This window comes from Littorina saxatilis, linkage group LG11, assembly GCF_037325665.1.
Source record: "Littorina saxatilis isolate snail1 linkage group LG11, US_GU_Lsax_2.0, whole genome shotgun sequence".
Lineage (NCBI taxonomy): Eukaryota > Metazoa > Mollusca > Gastropoda > Littorinimorpha > Littorinidae > Littorina > Littorina saxatilis.
The window spans coordinates 18,063,802-18,084,819 of NC_090255.1; the positions used below are offsets into that span (position 1 = coordinate 18,063,802).

Genomic DNA, 21,018 nt, shown 5'->3' on the forward strand with positions numbered 1-21,018 from the left:
TGAAACAAATAACTATTCCTTTATTATGTGTCTGTGCGTGTGTTTGAATGTGTGTGTGTGTGTGTGTGTGTGTGTGTGTGTGTGTGTGTGTGTGTGTGTGTGTGTGTGTGTGTTTATGTGTGTGCGTGTGTTTGAATGTGTGTGTGTGTGTGTGTGTGTGTGTGTGTGTGTGTGTGTGTGTGTTTATGTGTGTGCGTGTGTGTTCGTATGTGTGTGCATGCGTGTGTGTGTGTGTGTGTGTGTGTGTGTATGTGTGTGTGTGTGTGTGTGTGCGTGTGTGTGTGTCTGCGCGAGTGTATTTGTGAGTGCCTGATTGTGTGAAGACAAGCCAGATTTTCAAACACAGTCTCGTAACGGCACTGTGTTCCTATGTCGAGACACCCCTCCTTATGCGTTCGTTACACACACCATACTGTCTTCACACTCCTCCTACAGTTTCACACCACAACAGCTTAAAGGGAGTATTGTGGGAGTGCCCTACAGCTTTTCCTTGATGTCAGCAGCAGTCAGCCGCGGGGGCAGGGAGTCCCCGTACTCATCCAAGAGTTCCATGACGTAGCGAGCGGCGTCCTCGGCGTTGTCCGCCAGGCGGCAGTTCTTGAGACCCCGTGTCCACGTGTTGTGAAAGGAGGAGAGTTTCTGGTGGCAGTTGTCCAGTAGCACGTGCGGAATGTCCAGCAGGACGGACAGGATGTGACCGTGTAGCCTGAAAGCAGACACTACACGTTAGAAATAAGATTCTTTGTTGTCCATGCAATGAATCCCGAAAGGACACACTACACGTAAGAAATAAGATACGTTGTTGTACATACAATGAATACAAAGACAGGGTGTGACTGTGTAGCCTGAAAGGACACACTACACGTTAGAAATAAGATTCTTTGTTGTCCATACAATGTTTACAAAGGACGGGTTGTGGCCGTGTAGCCTGAAAGGACACACTACACGTTAGAAATAAGATTCTTTGTTGTCCATACAATGTTTACAAAGGACGGGTTGTGGCCGTGTAGCCTGAAAGGACACACTACACGTTAGAAATAAGATACTTTGTTGTCCATACAATGTTTACAAAGGACGGGTTGTGGCCGTGTAGCCTGAAAGGAGACACTACACGTTAGAAATACGATTCTTTGTTGTCCATACAATGTTTACAAAGGACGGGTTGTGGCCGTGTAGCCTGAAAGGAGACACTACACGTTAGAAATAAGATACTGTGTTGTCTATACAATGTTTACAAAGGACAGGATGTGGCCGTGTAGCCTGCAAGGAGACACTACACGTTAAGCGTTATAAATAAGATACTGTGTTGTCTATACAATGTTTACAAAGGACGGGTTGTGACCGTGTAGCCTCAAAGGAGACATTACACGTAAGGAATAAGATTCTTTGTTGTCCATGCAATGTTTACAAAGGACAGGATGTGGCCGTGTAGCCTGCAAGGAGACACTACACGTTAAGCGTTATAAATAAGATACTGTGTTGTCCATACAATGTTTACAAAGGACGGGTTGTGACCGTGTAGCCTCAAAGGAGACATTACACGTAAGAAATAAGATACTGTGTTGTCTATACAATGTTTACAAAGGACAGGATGTGGCCGTGTAGCCTCAAAGGAGACATTGCACGTAAGAAATAAGATACGTTGTTGTCCATGCAATGAATACAAAGGACAGGATGTGACCGTGTAGCCTGCAAGGAGACACTACACGTAAGAAATCAAATTCTTTGTTGTCCATGCCATACAAACAACAGACACGATATGACCGTGAAATCTTGACATAAGTATACAAGTAAGACATTAGATTCTCTGCTGTCCGTGCTTTGAGTACAAAGGACAGTGTATGGCCGTGCAGTCTGAATCAAGAAACAAAAATTCTAAGTTATTGGACCGTTTAATTTAAGACAAAACAAGAAATGTATATCACGGTACTTTGAACCCAAAGGTCTTTAAATCGGACCGACAAATAAACACTTATGGTACAAATAAGGAACTTAGCTTAGAATATCTTCCATTGTTTCAGTCAATATTTATTTCCAATACTGATTATAATAATAATAATAATAATGCAAACTTTTATAGCGCTATTCTAGAAAAATGTCTACTCTTAGCGCTTTACAATACATACATCGACCAAGCATACTATACACGCACAGGCAAAGAAACCGACCAAACATAACCAACAAACTATACATGCACAGGCAAAGAAAACGACCAAACATACAATACACGCACAGGCAAAGATAACGACCAAACATAAGCAAACATACTATGACCAAACATAACCAACATACTATACGCGCGCAGGCAAAGAGAACAATCAGCACATGTAATAATTACTGACAACTAATAATGCAGGCATACAGTGACAGTCCAATACACAGCCTAAGCACAAGAACCACAGTAGGCTTCTATATAAAAACGTGTCAACAGTACTATTTACACACACACAAACAGTGCTGACACAAAGCGCAGAAAATATATATACACGTTATTTTAGGCACTAGGTAGGGGGTGAGGTGGGGCGGGATGGGGTGGGTGGGGAGATGCTGGAGGGAAAAAAAATCACTTGCGCTGAAAGAGGTGTGTTTTGAGATTTGTCTTGAATGTAGTGAGAGAATCTGTGTGTCTGAGAGGCAGAGGTAATCTATTCCAGGTCACAGGGGCTTGATAGGCGAAGGACCTCTCGCCACATGTCTTTGTTTGCACTGTGGGGAGTCGGAAGAGTCGAGTGTCGGCGGCGGAGCGAAGCTGACGGGAGGGGGTGTAGAGATTGAAGAGTTCTGACAAGTATTCTGGGGCAGAACCAGAAACGACGGCAAAAGAAAGAGAGGAGAGTTTGTATTCGATCCTTTTAGTGATAGGCAGCCAGTGTAGAGAGTGAAGAAGGGGTGTGGCGTGTTCATACTTGGAAGATTTGAAGACCAGGCGGGCAGCGTTATTTTGGATCCTTTGAAGTCTATCTAAAAGGTACTTAGGGAGACCGGCCAGAAGAGAATTGCAATAATCTATCTTTGAGAGGACTAAAGAACACACTAACGTTTTGGTTGCATCAGTGGTGAGGTAGTGACGGACTGAACTAATCTTGCGCAGCTCTAGATAGGCGGACTTGCAGATGTTAGAGATGTGTTTTTGGAAAGAGAGAGTTGGATCGAGAGTGACGCCAAGGCTGCGGACAGACGGAGAGAAAGAGATAGGTTGTTCGTTGACAGTGAGAGAGGCAGGAAGAGAAGGGTGATTGAGAAATTTCTTGGGACAGGCCAGCATAACTTCGGTTTTGTCACTATTTAACTGGAGTTTGTTTAAAGACATCCAATCACTGAGGTCCGCAATGCAATCCTGTGTCCGAGATACCAGATCGTCAACTTCAGCAAGAGGGGCGGACTGATGAAGCTGTGTATCATCAGCGAAACTCTCGTGCGACAACGCATGGCGACTGATAACATCGGACACAGGGGAGGCATATAGAACGAAAAGTATGGGGCCAAGCACGGACCCTTGCGGGACACCGTACTGGAGAACTGAAGGTTGAGATTTGATGCCGTTGACACAAACGGTCTGCGTCCGGTTAGTAAGGTACGATCGAACCCAGGAAAGGGCCAGATCATGAACACCAAAGGAGTGCTGAAGCCTGTGGAGCAGAATTTCGTGGTCTATCGTATCAAATGCGCTAGACAAGTCCAGTAGTGTTAGAATGGAGACCTGATTTTCGTCAAAGCCAAGAAGGATGTCGTTTACAATCTTCAGAAGTGCTGTCTCAGTGCTATGGTTTTTCCTGTATGCAGACTGATGGGTGTTGAGAAGGTGGTTTTGCTCTAGGTGAGTGAGAAGTTGTGAAAGGACAATTTTTTCAGTGATTTTTGAAAGGAATGACAAGTTCGAAACGGGCCTAAAGTTTTTCAAGGAATTCTTGTCAAGTGAAGGTTTTTTGATGAGGGGCCTAACTATTGCAGGTTTGAATTCATCTGGGAATGAGCCGGAAGTCAGAGAGTCGTTGATGACGTGAGTGAGGTATGGAAGAAGGTCATCAATACAATCACACAGCAGAGAGGACGGAATGGGGTCCAGCTCGCACGTTTTCGGACTAGCGCCTAAACACACCTTTTTTACAAACTCGCTGGTGACAGGCTCAAAGCGCTGCAGAGCTGGACCACAATACATCCTATCGGCAACCGGTGAAGGCGGGACAACAGCAGAATCAAGCTTCTCGCGAATAAGCGCGATCTTCGCAGTGAAAAAGTCAGCGAACTTCTGGGGAAGCTCATGTACAGAGAACATAGTGGGAAGAGGGGAACAAGTCACCTTGCCTAAGATGTCATTGGTGACACTGAACAGCTGTTTGACTGAGGTGCATGCGAGTATTTTGGATGAGAAGAATGCAGACTTGGCATGGTCGACGATGGCGATGACCCGGTTTCTGGCCGCCTGAAATACTTGCCGGTGCACGGTTAGACCTGTGGCGCGCCACTGACGCTCCGCCCTCCCCCTCTCCCGCTTGGCGTCTTGTAGTTCAGGTCCCACACCGCTATACCACGGGGAGGGGGGACGATTAGAGACCAAACGACGGGTGGAAGGGGCGTGTGTGTCCAGAATGGCACGCAAAACACGAAAGAGCTGTTCGGCGGACGGCAGTGAGGGAAAGTCGGCCTTAAAGGCCTCGACGTCCATAGACGCCAGTCTACGAACTTCCCTGTACACTCTAGGGGAGAGGGGTTTTGCGAAGTCAAGAGTGCACGTGACACAATAGTGATCGGACGAAAGGGACGGTTCAACAGACGTCGACTTAACCAGACCATCTTCTTCCCTGAAAACAACCCAATCAACAATGTGACCACGTACATGGGTGGGCTCTGAAACAGACTGACACAGATCAAACATATTGAGAACGTCAAGCACTTTGCAGTCTGAGATACACATAACACGTCAGACGTAAGATTCCTTATTGTCCTAACAATGTAAAAAAAAAATGAAAAAAAAAAATATGTGTGACCAAACCGCGACAAAAGTTGGGCGCACAACGACGCACTCGTCTTGTTTTGCACTTAATTCATTTTCAATGCGCGGGCCGTGCGTCGTGAATGTGTGACTGGCGCAGAACATGCGAGCCATAACCCTGGACATAAATCCTTTTTGTGCCCAGTGTATAATAAATATATCAAAATACCCCGGGGGGGGGGGGGGACATCCTTAACTTTATTGTGCCTTGTCGGCCCTAGTGTATTTTGGCTGTACCTGTCAGTGACCAGCACTCGGCCTTGCTGCAGGATGGCCAGACCGTTGTGCATGATGTGCATGGCTCGCTTAACCGTCCCTTCAGCCTTAAGAGACGACATCCCCAGCCAGTCCCACTTCCACATGGTCACGTTGCCTGGTAGCTTCGGCACCTGGAGGATGGAATGATACTTAGTTATAACGATGATAGTGATGGAGGTGATGATAATGTTAATGATAATAATGATGATGATGATGATGATGATGATGAGGAGGAGGAGGGAGGAGGAGGAGGAGGAGGAGGAGGATCACTATGGGGATGTTTTGGCGCAGACGTCTTTGGTTGATCCGGAGACGATAAGCTACATGTCATTACAACATGGAGGATGAGAAGAATCTTCTCAAATCAAAAGAAGGGGCACAGGCGCATGAATACGCTCTCGGGGAGTGTTATCGCACTCCAAGAGTGCGCTAACAGTTTTAAGCGCATTACCATTAGCCAATCAACTGTTTTAATTAGTCATGTGACACCAGTACTAACTGACAATTATCGTTATTATTATTATTATTATTATTATTATTTAAGTTATTGAGACATCCCAGTGCACTAAGGGATTTATAGAGCAAATCGAGAAAATTCATTATTGAACGAAGCGCATAGCGCTGAGTTCAATAATTATTTTCGAGATTTGCTCTATAAATCCCTTTGTGCACTGAGATTGTTTCAATAACGATATTTTTGGTACCGCCAGAGAAAAAAGAAGATACAACACGCACATTTTGCTACGCGCATTTGAATAGGCATAACTGTGTGATCAGGTCGTAGAAGATCTACTTTTGTGTTGGGCTATCTCAAGTGTGTCGTGCTTTCATCACACGCAAACTCTTGTTTTAATTTCTGTTGGTAAATTCCAGTGTAGCGTTACGCTAAACAGTGATGATCTTTCAGAGAGACCTCATTTGAACTCAGAGAAAGGACTGTGTTCTTAGTTATTTGCGATTCGAAACCTTCATCGAGCTTCGACGGATTGACTGTGCAGAGTGACTCCCCCAAGGTCGACGGTTAGCACATTTTCAAAATAAATGTGGGATGTTTCTTGTGTGGTATCTTCACTCATCGGGGAGTTTGGTACTAAATATGAACGGTAAGAATGCTCTGAACCCTACACGTATTGTATCCCCATCGTTTTTTCGTTCACATTTGCCCAACATGTTAGTTTGCTGAGCGGGGTTTATGTCGTCTGCTAGGCTAGGGCAATCGAACCACTGCAGCATTCCAAAAACAAAAATTGCTCGTCACGTTGCACTGAGTCTGCACGTATGAGGCAGGCTGGTAATAAATCTTATACGTATATGGTACGGACGTTCTAAACCCTACACGTTTTCGATTCCGATTGTTCTTGCCTTGAAACCATTCATTTACTGAACTGTGTTTATTTGTTTATTTGTTTGGTTAACGCCCAGCCGACCACGAAGGGCCATATCAGGGCGGTGCTGCTTTGACATATAACGTGCGCCACACACAAGACAGAAGTCGCAGCACAGACTTCATGTCTCACCCAGTCACATTATTCTGACACCGGACCAACCAGTCCTAGCATTAACCCCATAATGCCAGACGCCAGGCGGAGCAGCCACTAGATTGCCAATTTTAAAGTCTTGGGTATGACCCGGCCGGGGTTCGAACCCACGACCTCCCGATCACGGGGCGGACGCCTTACCACTAGGCCAACCGTGCCGGTATTTACTGAACTGATGCAGTCGTATTTCAGTGTGGTCTGCTACGTATATATTCCAAATGCTGATCTAGCTGGTACGTTATCGGAATAACACTTGTGTTTCCTGTTAGCTGCTGGGAATTGTATACTAACTCGTCATTTGGTAATGTGGATAATAAGCTACGGCATAATTATGAGAAGAATCTTCTCAAGTCGAAACTGAAAAATTAGACACAGCGGGTTCTATTTTTAGATCAGTGGCAACTGTGGCACAGGCACATGCAATCTGTCAGAAAAAAACCACTTCTGCTTTAATTGAGAAGCAGGAAATTTATGGTATTTTGGTATTGTGGAGCCGAATATAAGCTACATGTCATTAATTAATTCTGAGGATGAGAGTACAGTCTCGCATAGGCAAAGGGCGGAAGAATACGCTCTGTGGAAAAGTAAGCGCACTCCAAGAGTGCGCTAACAGTTTTAGCGCATCGCCATTAGCCAATCAACTGGTTCACATCAGTCATGTGACACCAGTACTTACTGACAATTATCCCAGCGAAGCTGGAGGTATCCCACGAACGCTATACTGTAATCGACTTGAGAAATGTTCACACCGATAATACATGATAAAGAAGGATTCGTTGTGCCCGATTATGGGCTACAGTTGGAGATGGAAGTTCACCAAAAATTGGGACCATACTAACAAAAATACGGTGGGTAAAATTGGCGCCCCCATTTTTTCAGCAAACGCCACCCAAGGCCGCTTTGCTTCAAAATCTGCCGTGCACAAACCGTTCATCACAAGCAAATTCCCAAGGCAAGTAACTCATACTCTAGCGACAAGAGTAGTTCCCCTTCTTTTAACGCAGTTTCTTCGACAACACTGACTGCGATCCGACGGTCAGTTTTCAACAATATTTCATTTTATAAACAGATCACACGCAACCAAATGCACACATCTCATCAATTTAAACAACATAAAGCGGTTTCATACACTATTTCCCCCAGAAAACTAAACTTCATACAGTAATTAACGTTGGAACACGGGTGCAAAAGTTCGTCTGCTAGTCCCATTTGGCGAAAGAACATTATCATAAGCGATACTAAAACATAAACAGAACACGTATGTGTGTGTGTCTCTCTCTCTGTCTGTTTGTGGCTGTCTTTCGGTCTGTCTGTCTGTCTCACTCTCTCATTCTCTCTCATATTCTCTCTCTCTCTCTCTCTCTCTCTCTCTCTCTCTCTCTCTCTCTCTCTCTCTCTCTCTCTCTCTCTCTCTCTCTCTCTTTCTCCCTATCCCTCTCTCTCTCTCTCTCTCTCTCTCTCTCTCTCTCTCTCTCTCTTTCTTTCTCCCTCTCCCTCTCTCTCTCTCTCTCAGCCTTTTTTTCCTTTTCAACATAAGGAGAGAGGAAGAGAGTGCGCTGTTGTGTTGGCACCTGTTTGGGTCTGTGTGCGTAAGTGTGTGTGTGTGTGTGTGTGTGTGTGTGTGTGTGTGTGTGTTTTGTGTGTGTGTTTGTGTGTGTGTGGATGTGTGCGTGTGGGTGTAAGTGTGTTTGCGTGTGTGAGTGTGTGTGTAAGTGTGTTTGCGTGTGTGAGTGTGTGTGGTTGTGTGCGTGTATGTGTGCGTGTATGTGTGTGTGTGTGCGTGAGATAGATAGCGAGAGAGAGAAAGAGGTAATGATAGAAAGAGAGAAGATACAGAGACAGAGACAGAGAGAGAGAGAGAGAGAGAGAGAGAGAGAGAGAGAGAGAGAGAGAGAGAGAGAGAGAGAGAGAGAGAGAGAGAGAGAGAGAGACGGATGATTGGTCTTTCGCTGGGGGTATGCAGTGCCTTGGCAATGCACATCTACTTAATTATTATTATCATCATCATCATTACAAGAAGAAGAACAAGTTCATTGTAGCAAAATTAATACATTTTGTCAATCTGTCAAACTCACAGATTAATACGAAACACACAACATTTCACGAAGACAATGCTTCGCGGATACCGAGAAGTGTCAAGCCAGTAGAGCGCAGTAGCGTACAGCGCTTAATAAAAAAAGCGCGTTTTTCTGTATTCTTTTTAACTTTCTGTGCTTGTTTTTAATCCAAACATAACATATCTTTACGTTTTCGAATCAGGATATGATTAAAAAATAAAAGATGAAATCAATGTTGTCTACTTTTTTTATACCGAAATCGCCATTTGACCATTAAAATGCAGTCTATTCTCTACAAATATCAACAATACACCTCCTTTCGATCAGGAAAGACGAAGCCAGTGTTGCCGTTTAATTAAAAATTCATTGTAGTACTCCAGCGTAGTACTCATAGTAGGATATCCTTATTTGGAAAATGCCAAGCGCAAAACTCCTCTCAAATCCCGTGCATTTCGTGCGTTTAAAAAAAAGCGTGGACAGCGCTCCAGTGTCAAACTGTTGCTGCTCTTGTTTGGGCGTGGCTATAAGCATTGTGGCATGAATTTGATTTGTCAGTATTTTTAGACAAAGCACATGTTCTCAGCAAACAGAAAACAAAATATTGGAAGTATCTGAGACACTACCCAAAAATAAAAACTTTTTTTACATATCTGTTTTTTTCTATAACTTTTTTCCCCTTGGTTCATTCATCATCTGACTTAACTTTTTATCGAAATCTAACCATAAGTTTATTGAAAAAAAGCAAAAATGTAGACGACCACCTTTAAAGGTGGTCGTCTACATTTTTGCTTTTTTTCAATAATCTTATGGTTAGATTTCGATACAAAATTATGTCAAATGATGAATGAACCATGGGGAAAAAAGTTATAGAAAAAAAAATATATGTAAAAAAAGATTTTATTTTTGGGTAGCGTGACTCACGCTTCCAATATTTTGTTTTCTGTTTGCCGAGAACATGTGCTTTGCCTAAACATACTGACCAATCAAATTCATGTCACTATGCTTATAGCCACGCCCAAACAAGTGCAACAACAGTTTGACACTGGAGAACTGTCCACGCTTTTTTTTAAACGCACGAAATGCACGGGATTTGAGAGGAGTTTTGCGCTTGGCATTTTCCAAATAAGGATATCCTACTATGAGTACTACGCTGGAATACTACAATGAATTTTCAAACGGCTACACTGGCTTCGTCTCTCCTGATTGAAAGGGGGTGTATTGTTGATATTTGTAGATAATAGACTCAGCATTTTAATGGTCAAATGGCGATTTCGGTATAAAAATGTAGACAAGGACCTTTAAGCTCGATTACCAAAACTTTAATTTTATTTCGATTTTTCAGATTTCTAAAGACCAAACTCGTGAATTAATTGTTTAGCTTCCAAGCTCAAATGCCAGCCTACAGTCCGGGTTTCGTCGAAGATTGCTTAACCAAATGTCCAATCACATTGAGCAAAAAATGAGCGTTTGACAGTACCGCCTCAACTTTCACAAAAAGCCGGATATGACGTCATCAAAAACATTTATCGAAGAATGAAAAAAAATCATCTTGGGATACTATTTACAGGAACTCTCATGTAAGGTTTCAAGGTCCAGTAGTTTTCTGGGAATCGCGCTCTACACGCACACACACACAAACATACGTACACCACCACCCTCGTCTCGCTTCTGTGTTTGCTTGTGTGTTTGTGTGTGTGTGTGTGTGTGTGTGTGTGTGTGTGTGTGTGTGTGTATATATGTGTGTGTGTGTGTTAGTGTGTTTGTGTGTGTGCGTGCGTGAATAAGTGAGCGTACGTAAGTGTGTCTGTGTGTGTGTGTACGTTTTGTGTGTCTGTGTGTGCTTGTATGTGTGTGTGTGTGCGTGTGTCAGTGTGTGTGTGTGTGTGTGTGTGTGTGTGTGTGTGTGTGTGCGTGCGTGAATACGTGAGCGTATGTGTCTCTGCGTGTGTACGTTTTGGTGTGTCTGTGTGTGTGTTTGTGTATGTGTGTGGTGTGTGTGTGTGTGTGTGCGTGGGTGTGTGTATGTATGTGTGGGTGTGTGTGTGTGTATGTGTGTTTGTGTGTGTGTGTGTACCGGGAGGGGGAGGGAGAGGCGGGAATGAAGGTGTGGCAGAGTATCATGTGACAGACAAAATGGCATCCGAGCCGGGGCCGCTCCTTGACGACTGATGAGCTTTTGTTGTTCGTCCGCATCTAAGAGGGCTGTCACACATGCCACTGAGTCGCGCGATTTACCCTGTCACACAGCCGACTCAGTCGTAGAAAACAGCTACGACAAGTCTGCGACTCAGTCTCATGCGATTCCCTCGTAGCTTTGAGGTTTAGAACATGTTCTATTCCTGCGATCCAGTCGTCGGTCAATCGCAGGGGCAGAGCCAACAGAGCCAACAGAACGCGTTGCTGCGGCCTTGCGTTGCTGCGGCCTTGACGCCGTGACGCCGTGACGTAAAATAATTGCGGACAGTGGCGTACAGCGTCTCTTCGTCGATTCAAAACTTTTTGGAAGAACAGTTTTTTACTCAGATATAAAGGAGACGTTTTAGGCGTGTACAGCGGTCGGAAAACATTATTTGCAGCTGTCTGGAAACTTTATTTCTTGCAAAGGCGTAATGCTGAAAGGAATTTTTCAGAAAGGTAGAGCGACGTTCGAACATTTAGCGTGTGCTCTCGCAAAGCGCGTTTGCCGTGTTCACTATGACACGTCACTTCCGCCCCGCTCGCGTGGAGTTATCGTTCGCCAGTCGTTCGTCTATCGTTCATCATGTGACGGGTCAATGGCCTACAATGTGATGTGCGATCGGCCAAAGACTGAATCGCAACGACTGAGTCGCCTGTATGACCGAGGCTTAACTTTGTGTGATGCCCTTGATAAAGATCGGATTGCTTACACCCTTATACGTTAAGCTATGTTTCCATATAGCGACGCGGCGGCGGCGGCGGCGGCACGACGGCGACAAACACGCGATGCCGCAAAAGCGAATTTCGCAGTGTTTCCATTAAAAGCGGCGGGGCAGGCGGATTTTTGTTCTTTCTGGGTTGATTTCTTCTTATAAATCGGTCACAAACTCACACAACCATACCGTAATTAAGAGAAACTATATTTGAAGCTACTTATATTTCTTAGAAAATTGAAAAGACGAGAAATGTAAGAAAAAAACACTCTTTTGTTTCCACAAAATGCTCAAAAAACGGAATGAACACGGTGCCTTTGACAACATTTGAAGAAATTCTTGCTGGACTATGTGCATCTCAGGGAATACATGTACCTGTCGAAAAAAAAAAGTCAAAATAGACTATAAACCTGGTTGTGGGGGGTCCTCGAATATTTGGGAATACTTTGGACGCGAATATCGCGCGGCAGCTCAGGGAGCGAACGAAATCTTGACGCCGAACCGTCGGCGACGTGCTGTCGCTTCGCGCATATATACTGTTCAAAAAAAGAAACGCATAGCTTGTAATATTTGGATAATTTAGTTATATGGCTACAAGGATATCCACCAAACTGCAGAAAATGTTTATCTGGTCGTCGACCTTTCGTCCATTGCCACAAGTGAGCTCTGCACGTGACGCATGCGTTATCAGTGGCTACAATGTCAAAATTGCTCATTTGGCATGACCACTCGTCATGCTTCAGTGTAATCTCGTGAAACTCGGGGAATATTGAGCTCTCACCATGTCTTCCAAAACCCATAAAAGCGGATTGTTCGCCACAAAGAAATCAGACGACAATTCAGCGACGAAAGATGGCCCGATTGAGCAGAGAAGACCGCCAAATTGCATTGGGTCGTTTACAAGCAGGCCAAAGTCAAAGTGCAATCGCCAGGCACTTCCACGTGTCCCAGAGCACCATCAGTAGACTGTGGGTCAGGTTTCAAGCCACTGGCTCCGTTGCTGACTTGCCACGAGCGGGAAGACCAAGGGCGACAACTGCTGCTCACGACCGCTTCATACGGGGCGGGGATATAGCTCAGTTGGTAGCGCGCTGGATTTGTATTCAGTTGGCCGCTGTCAGGGTGAGTTTGATCCCAGGTTCGGCGGAAATTTATTTCAGAGTCAACTTTGTGTGCAGACTCTCTTCGGTGTCCGAACCCTCCCCCCGTGTACACTACATTGGGTGTGCACGTTAAAGACCCCACGATTGACAAAAGGGTCTTTCCTGGCAAAATTGCTTAGGCACAGTTAATAATTGTCTACCTATACCCGTGTGACTTGGAATAATAGGCCGTGAAAGGTAAATATGCGCCGAAATGGCTGCAATCTACTGGCCGTATAAAATTTCATCTCACACGGCATCACTGCAGAGCGCCTAGAACTGTACCCACGGAATATGCGCGATATAAGCGTCATTGATTGATTGATTGATTGATACGGCTCCGCCACCTCCGGAATCGTTTCCTGTCGGCCTCATCTTCTGTCCAGGCTGTCCCCGGGCCACACCGATTATCGGACCAGACTGTGCGGAACCGCCTGCATGAAGCTGGTTTGAGAGCTCGCAGACCTCACAGAGGAGCTGTCCTCACCCGCCGCCATCGCCAGAACCGAGTGCAGTGGGGCAACCAGCACCTTCGCTGGACCGTCCGGAATCACTGGAGACACGTGTGGTTCAGCGACGAGTCCTACTTCCTGCTCCAGCGACATGATGGTCGAAGGAGGGTCTACCGGAGAGTAAACGAACGTTACGCGCCCAACTGTGTGGATGAGGCACCCGTTCATGGTGGTGGAGGCGTCATGGTGTGGGGGGCGATCAATACCGCTGGAAGGAGCATCCTGGTGCACGTCCAAGGGCGCATAACTGCCCAGCGATACGTGGAGGAAATTCTGCGCCCACACGCCCTTCCTCTTCTGGCTGACCAGGATGCCATATTCCAGCAGGACAACGCTCGCCCGCACACAGCACGACTCACCACCCAGTTCCTCACCGACCACCATGTCCAGGTGCTTCCCTGGCCATCCATGTCACCAGACATGAACCCGATAGAACACCTCTGGGATGAATTGGACAGACGTGTGCGCAGGCGAGAAGAAGCGCCGGCAAATCACCGCGATCTATTGCAGGCACTTCAGGAGGAGTGGGACACCATCCCACAGCAAGATATCCGGCATCTGATCCAGTCCATGCCCAGAAGGTGCCGGGCAGTTGTTGCTGCTAAAGGGAGTCACACCCCCTACTGACTTGACAGCCTCGGCACCCAATCGTATTGATTGACTGATTGATTTGAAGATGCAAATGAACTGTGTGTGCATTCAACTGTGTCCATACCAAATTTCAAACAAATAATCTAAATATTGGATTTTCTGTTAATTTTTTCGAAAAATAAAACAAATTTGGCAAGTAGCAACTATGCGTTTCTTTTTTTGAACAGTATGGAAACAGGCTTTCTTTGTTAAGGGCAGATTATACCTGCGCAGTTTCAGCGGCACAGACGACGCACTGCATATTATTGATGCTGCGATAGGGATTTTGACGAATACTTGGCCTGTTTTCCTTTCACGCGCGCAACGTGTAGCTGGCCTTTACTACTGTTGAGCTTTTGTTGTTTGTCCACAACTGTGTATGACGCCCTTGACAAAGATCGGATTGATAACACGCTTTATCCAAGGCTTAGTTAGGCCAAACAGAGCAAGAGTAGTGGTTTTTGTGACATGTCGAAAGACATGGCGAAGATTGGTAGGAAATATAAAAAGGAATAGAACGTCTCGGGCAAGTTCTCCGTAGTGTGTGTGTGTGTGTGTGTGTGTGTGTGTGTGTGTGTGTGTGTGTGTGTGTGTGTATACGTGCGTGCGTGCGTGTGCGTGTGTGTGTGTGTGTGTGCGAGAGGGTGTATGTGTGAGGGGTGTGTGTTTGTGTGTGCGAGTGTGTTATGGTGTGTTTATGGGTTTGTGAGCGTATGTGTATGCGTGTGTGTGTGTGTCTGTATGTGCGTGTCTGTGTGCATGTGTTTGTGTAAGTGTGCATGTGTGTGTGTGCGTGTGTGTATGTGTCTGTCTGTGCGTGTGTTTGTTTGTGTGTGTGTTGAAGTGTGTGCATGTGTGTTTGTATGTGTGTTTGTATGTGTGTGCATGCGTGTGTGTGTGTGTGTGTGTGTGTGTGTGTGTGAGTGAGTGTCTGCGCGAGTGTATTTGTGAGTGCCTGAACTCCTTATTTTCCCCCCAATACGGACTGAAAGGGTGAAATACGATACAATGTGTTTATTTTTTTAGCCGCCGGCTATTTATAGCCCGGCTACTTAGGTTTCGCTCTCTGTGGTTGTTTGTGTGTTGGTTGAAGAATGGGGACTGTATCTCTAGTACTCTGGGGTCACTTGAGCTCAAATATGGCGAGTAGCTTGGAATTGTGGGGCCAAGGGTTTGCGCAAATAATTACGTTCCTAACGGTAGGCAAACGGAAGATATTAGCTTTACACGCTTTTGGCACCCGGCCAGAAAAAAAATTCCCTGTAAAGCGCGTGCTAAAGATTTCGCATGAGGACGCGCGTTTCAACCTAACACTTGACGTCGAAGACATGTGCTAAGTGAGACCTAAAACCTTTATACACGAAGCATGGAAGCTTTTACAAAGCATGGGCGTGTACACTAGTCAGATAACATATTTTTTATTCGTTTCAGTTGTTGTCAAAGACGTTTTCAACTTAAATTGAATATGTACCGTCAACGCGTATGTCTGGATTTGAAACATCGTCCGGCGGCGCTCACAATGTGTGCAGGGGTGTATATACTCGAATAGAGGCTTGACTTCGACGAGCCCACAATAGCTCAATTGTTTAGGTCGCTTATATGTGGGAAGGCGTATAGGTGCGTGGGTTCGACGCTCCTCATGGCCCGATTGTTTTTTATATTTAGTCAAGTTTTGACTAAATATTTTAACATCGAGGGGGAATCGAGACGAGGGTCGTGGTGTATGTGTGTGTGTGTGTGTCTGTCTGTCTGTCTGTCTCTGTGTGTGTGTAGAGCGATTCAGACTAAACTACTGGACCGATCTTTATGAAATTTGACATGAGAGTTCCTGGGTATGATATCCTCAGACGGTTTTTTCATTTTTTTGATAAATGTCTTTGATGACGTCATTTCCGGCTTTTCGTGAAAGTTGAGGCGGCACTGTCACGCTCTCATTTTTCAACCAAATTGGTTGAAATTTTGGTCAAGTAATCTCCGACGAAGCCCGGACTTCGGTATTGCATTTCAGCTTGGTGGCTTAAAAATTAATTAATGACTTTGGTCATTAAACATCTGAAAATTGTAAAAAAAATATTTTTTTTATAAAACGATCCAAATTTACGTTCAACTTATTCTCCATCATTTTCTGATTCCAAAAACATATAAATATGTTATATTTGGATTAAAAACAAGCTCTGAAAATTAAAAATATAAAAATTATGATCAAAATTAAATTTTCGAAATCAATTTCAAAACACTTTCATCTTATTCCTTGTCGGTTCCTGATTCCAAAAACATATAGATATGATATGTTTGGATTAAAAACACGCTCAGAAAGTTAAAACGAAGAGAGGTACAGAAAAGCGTGCTATCCTTCTCAGCGCAACTACTACCCCGCTCTTCTTGTCAATTTCACTGCCTTTGCCATGAGCGGTGGACTGACGATGCTACGAGTATACGGTCTTGCTGCGTTGCATTACGTTCAGTTTCATTCTGTGAGTTCGACAGCTACTTGACTAAATGTTGTATTTTCGCCTTACGCGACTTGTTGTTTATTATTTTCATCCGAGCATGCAGCTTTCACTTATTACATTTAGTCAAGTTTTGACTAAATGTTTTAACGTAGAGGGGGGAATCGAGACGAGGGTCGTGGTGTATGTGTGTGTGTGTGTGTGTGTGTGTCTCTGTCTGTCTGTCTGTCTGTCTGTCTGTGTGTGTGTGGAGCGATTCAGACTAAACTACTGGACCGATCTTTATGAAATTTGACATGAGAGTTCCTGGGTATGATATCCCCGGACTTTTTTTTCATTTTTTCGATAACAACCTTTGATGACGTCATATCCGGCTTTTTGTAAAAGTTGAGGCGGCACTGTCACACCCTCATTTTTCAATTAAATTGATTGAAATGTTGAGCATATTTTCAACGTCAAACACCATGAAACTATATATTTTTGGAATCAGAAAATGATAAGGAAGTTGATTTTAAGTGTCTTTTTCCATAAATAAAGAAAGTGGTTATTTATCAGTTTTCTTAATTTTTAAGCATAATTTTCAATACAATACAACAAAACTATATAGTTTTAGATACAGGACGCAATAGGGAATACACCAATATGACTTTTCTGTTTCAAATATTCGTTTTTACAAAATTAAAAAAATGACATATTTTGAACGAACATTTCAATAACAAAAATGTAAGGTACCAAGCTGAAATGCAATCCCATAATCCGGCCTAAGAATTTAGATCAAATTGATGAAAAACTGTAACTGTGAAAGTGCTGCCTCAACTTTTTGGCAAACAGGAAAATATGACGTCATCAAACTGTCCTATCAATAAACGGAGAAACCCTCCATGAGAAAATCCCCTCAAAAATATCCGTATCAAATTTCATAAAGATCCACTCAGTAGTTTTTGAAATATGATCTGCAGTGTGAGAAAAAAGTCTAAACAATCTCACGCCCATAACTCTGTGACAGGAAACTCATTTGGTCGTGTTCTGCCGATACTATAATGTTTTTCTTTCTTAAAACACACTATAAAAGTAGCCCTTCCCTATGTCTATGCTAAAAATGACTGGTCTATGTTGTCAATGATTTTTTGCGAGAATGCGATCTATCTCTTTGTAGACCGTGTGACACGAAAGTTCTTTGCGGAAGAAAAGTCTGCTGAGTGCAATTCGTTTCAGAAGATAGTTGGTTAAAACAGTTTATCACTCAGACACACAAAGGAATACTATAAGTATAACTTTATTATTCAGGCCTCATTTACTTTACTTTATTTATGTATGAAAGTACTGGCCTTGGTTGAAGAAAGTGACCTGTCGCTGTGCAACAAATTGGTCGCCATTTTCAGCCGTGTTTTGTGAATAAAACGTGTTTATTCCCCCCTCTGCGTCTTTACCTCTGTAAACTTGTAGAGCTAGTTATTTTTCGATAATGACCCAGCAACCAAACAAATAACGAGCCAGCAACAGCCTGAATCCTCGATAGTGCAATGGGTTGAGAAGCTGTTCTGTTTCGGTACTACTTTTGCGACTGAAAAGTTCCGAACGCTCTATACGTACGAAGTATACATCTCTGGAGCAAACAATACAAACATACCGCATTTAAATTAACAACTACAGGCCTGAACACATGAATCTCCATATAAAATCCATGAGTTCGGTTGTTTTCTGAATCTAGATCTGCCGTGCACAGACGTTCATCACAAGCAAATTTCCAAGGCAAGTAACTCATACTTTGTCTAGCGACAAGAGTAGTTCCCCTTCTTTTCACTCAGTTTTTTCGACGGCACTGACTGCAATCCGACGGTCAGTTTTCAACAATATTTCATTTTATAAACAGATCACACGCAACCAAATGCACACATCTCATCAATTTAAACAACATAAAGCGGTTTCATACACTATTTTCCCCAGAAAACTGAACTTCATACAGTAATTAACGTTGGAACACGGGTGCAAAAGTTCGTCTGCTAGTCCCATTTGACGAAAGAACATTATCCTAAGCGATACTAAAACATAAACAGAACACACAATATCTGCTGTGCACCTTCCTTCGATTTGAGAAGATTCTTCTTATCCCGGCTCCGTGTTGATGACATGTAGCTTATGGTCTCAACATTACCAAATGGTGCTTGACCCTCAAATTCCCTGCGGTTTAAAGCAGAAGTGTTTTTCTGACAGATTTCGAGCTAGACCATGCAGCATTTTGAAGTCGACTGGTTCGATTGACTGTCCTGCGTAAATGTAGCAGACGACAGCGTCAGTTCAGTACTGAAATGAACGGTTTTCACATATTTCAGGACAACAACGATGTAAATAGAAAACGCAAAGCCCCCCCCCCCCTCCCCCACACACACACACACAAACACAAACACACACACCACCCCCACAAACACACACACACAACCCCCCCCCCCCCACACACACACACACACACACCCCCACACACACAGTACAACTACAACCTTCCCAAGCAGTGGGTTCTCTCCGTCTCCTCGGCGTTGCCAGATGACGTCATAGTAGGGCGGGGCGAAGCGGGTCAGGTGACCTAACTGAATGGCCATGTCGGGAGTGAGCACGATGTGGGTACCGTTGGCAAAGAGTCGCCGCGCGATGTGCAGAGACAGACGGTCTCGCATCAGGAGTGTCAGGTTCGGGTTACAGCAGTAGTTCTTCCAGGCAAAGTTGAAATGATTCTGGTTTGCGTACATGTAGATGCTCTGCGAGAAAAGCACGGTCTTGTAGCCTGGGAACAGCTTCAGCGCTTTGTTTCGGCACCAGTCGGCGCTAGCGTAGCCGAAGATGTTGCCTCCCCCGTGCATCAGCACCACCACCTCGTCCATGCTGTGCTGCTGAGCCAGTTTCAGTGCGTGCTGGAAGTTCTTATCATTGCAGGCCCCGACGTTGACGAAAAAGAGAATCTCGATACCCATGTTTTCCAGCAAAATCAGCTCCCCTATGGTAATGGCGGCGTCTCCTTTGTTTTCGTGCGAAGCCAGATCAAAGACCACTGCGTACTTCTTGCCTCGGAATAACTCGGAGAACAGTTTGTCGTGGAGACGCTTGGTTTCGGTTATCACCTCCTGAGTGGTCGTCAGGTAAGGCGACAAACCGTCCGTGTCGAAAGGCGTGGTCAGTAAATTGTCCCTGGACACAAACTCCTCCACCTCCTCGGCCGCCTTGCGGTCCGGCTGATACACTATGCGTCCGGCAATCAGGGGTTTCCCGTCCGTCCAGTTCACGTGCCCGAAACGGAGATTTTGCGCGTAGTTTGTCTCGGACTTGTTCGGGAACTTGGGATCAGACCACAAGACTGGTGAAACGAACTCTGTTCTTCCAAGCGTCGATTTGAATCCCTGCGGGTTGTTTCGTAAAAGAGGCGCTTCTTGCAGTTCTTTTGGTTTCTGGATCAGTTGGAATCTAGACATCGTTGTCATCACCAGCGGCTGTTCTGACGTCAAACAGACGACGAAGACGAAGACGAGGAGAACGAGTAGGCGGCCGAGAAGACTTTCCCGCTCCCTGTAGACCTTAGGACGGCCCGGAGTGGTGGCCGTGTCTGAAAGCAGTAACATGATGACAGATTATTATGCCGTGTCTGAAACCAGTGAAATGATGATAGATTATTATGTCGTGTCTGAAAGCAGTGAATTGATGACACATTATTATGCCGTGTCTGTAAGCAGTGAAATGATGACAGATTATTATGTCGTGTCTGAAAGCAGTAATATGATGACAGATTATTATGCCGTGTCTGTAAGCAGTGAAATGATGACAGATTATTATGTCGTGTCTGAAAGCAGTAAAATGATGACACATTATTATGCCGTGTCTGTAAGCAGTGAAATGATGACAGATTATTATGTCGTGTGTCTGAAAGCAGTGAAATGATGACAGATTATTATGTCGTGTGTCTGAAAGCAGTGAAATGATGACAGATTATTATGTCGTGTCTGACAGCAGTGAATTGATGACAGATTATTATGTCGTGTCTGACAGCAGTGAAATGATGACACATTATTATGTCGTGTCTGAAAGCAGTGAAATGATGACAGATTATTATGTCGTGTCTGAAAGAAGTGAAATGATGACAGATTATTATGTCGTGTCTAAAAGCAGTGAAATGATGACAGATTATTATGTCGTGTCTGAAAGCAGTAAAATGATGACAGATTATTATGCCGTGTCTGACAGCAGTAAAATGATGACAGATTATTATGTCGTGTCTGACAGCAGTGAAATGATGACAGATTATTATGTCGTGTCTGACAGCAGTGAAATGATGACAGATTATTATGCCGTATCTGAAAGCAGTGAAATGATGACAGATTATTATGCCGTCCACGGACGTGCTTATGTTTGTTAAAAACGAAGACAAAGAAGACAAACAGAAAGCGGAAAAATACAGAAATAATAATAAATTAAACAACTCGATGCGCATAACTGCGGCTCGGGGGAAAACACAATACGTTCACAAAACACGAAGAATATGGTAAGAAAACATACTATGCCCT

The 21,018-nt window shown here is 44.3% G+C and overlaps 1 protein-coding gene across 1 annotated transcript; it reads right to left on the bottom strand.

Annotated features, from left to right (window-relative positions):
• Positions 1-228: 228 nt before the first annotated feature.
• LOC138979484 (uncharacterized) lies at positions 229-20,079 on the bottom strand. The gene is made up of 3 exons (XM_070352198.1): positions 18,970-20,079; positions 5,231-5,382; positions 229-706 (listed from the first exon to the last, which is right to left on the bottom strand). The coding sequence occupies exons 1-3, from the start codon at positions 20,077-20,079 to the stop codon at positions 478-480; spliced, it is 1,491 nt and encodes a 496-aa protein (XP_070208299.1). The 3' UTR covers positions 229-477.
• Between the last annotated feature and the right edge of the window lie 939 nt (positions 20,080-21,018).

Excerpts from the sequence above, each read along its gene's own strand:
- LOC138979484 (XM_070352198.1), bottom strand. The coding sequence starts at position 20,079 with ATGTTACTGCTTTCAGACACGGCCACCACTCCGGGCCGTCCTAAGGTC. Across the intron at positions 5,383-18,969 it reads AGAACCCACTGCTTGGGAAG|GTGCCGAAGCTACCAGGCAA; the intron begins GTTGTAGTTGTA and ends TCCATCCTCCAG. Across the intron at positions 707-5,230 it reads CGAGTGCTGGTCACTGACAG|GCTACACGGTCACATCCTGT; the intron begins GTACAGCCAAAA and ends GTCTGCTTTCAG.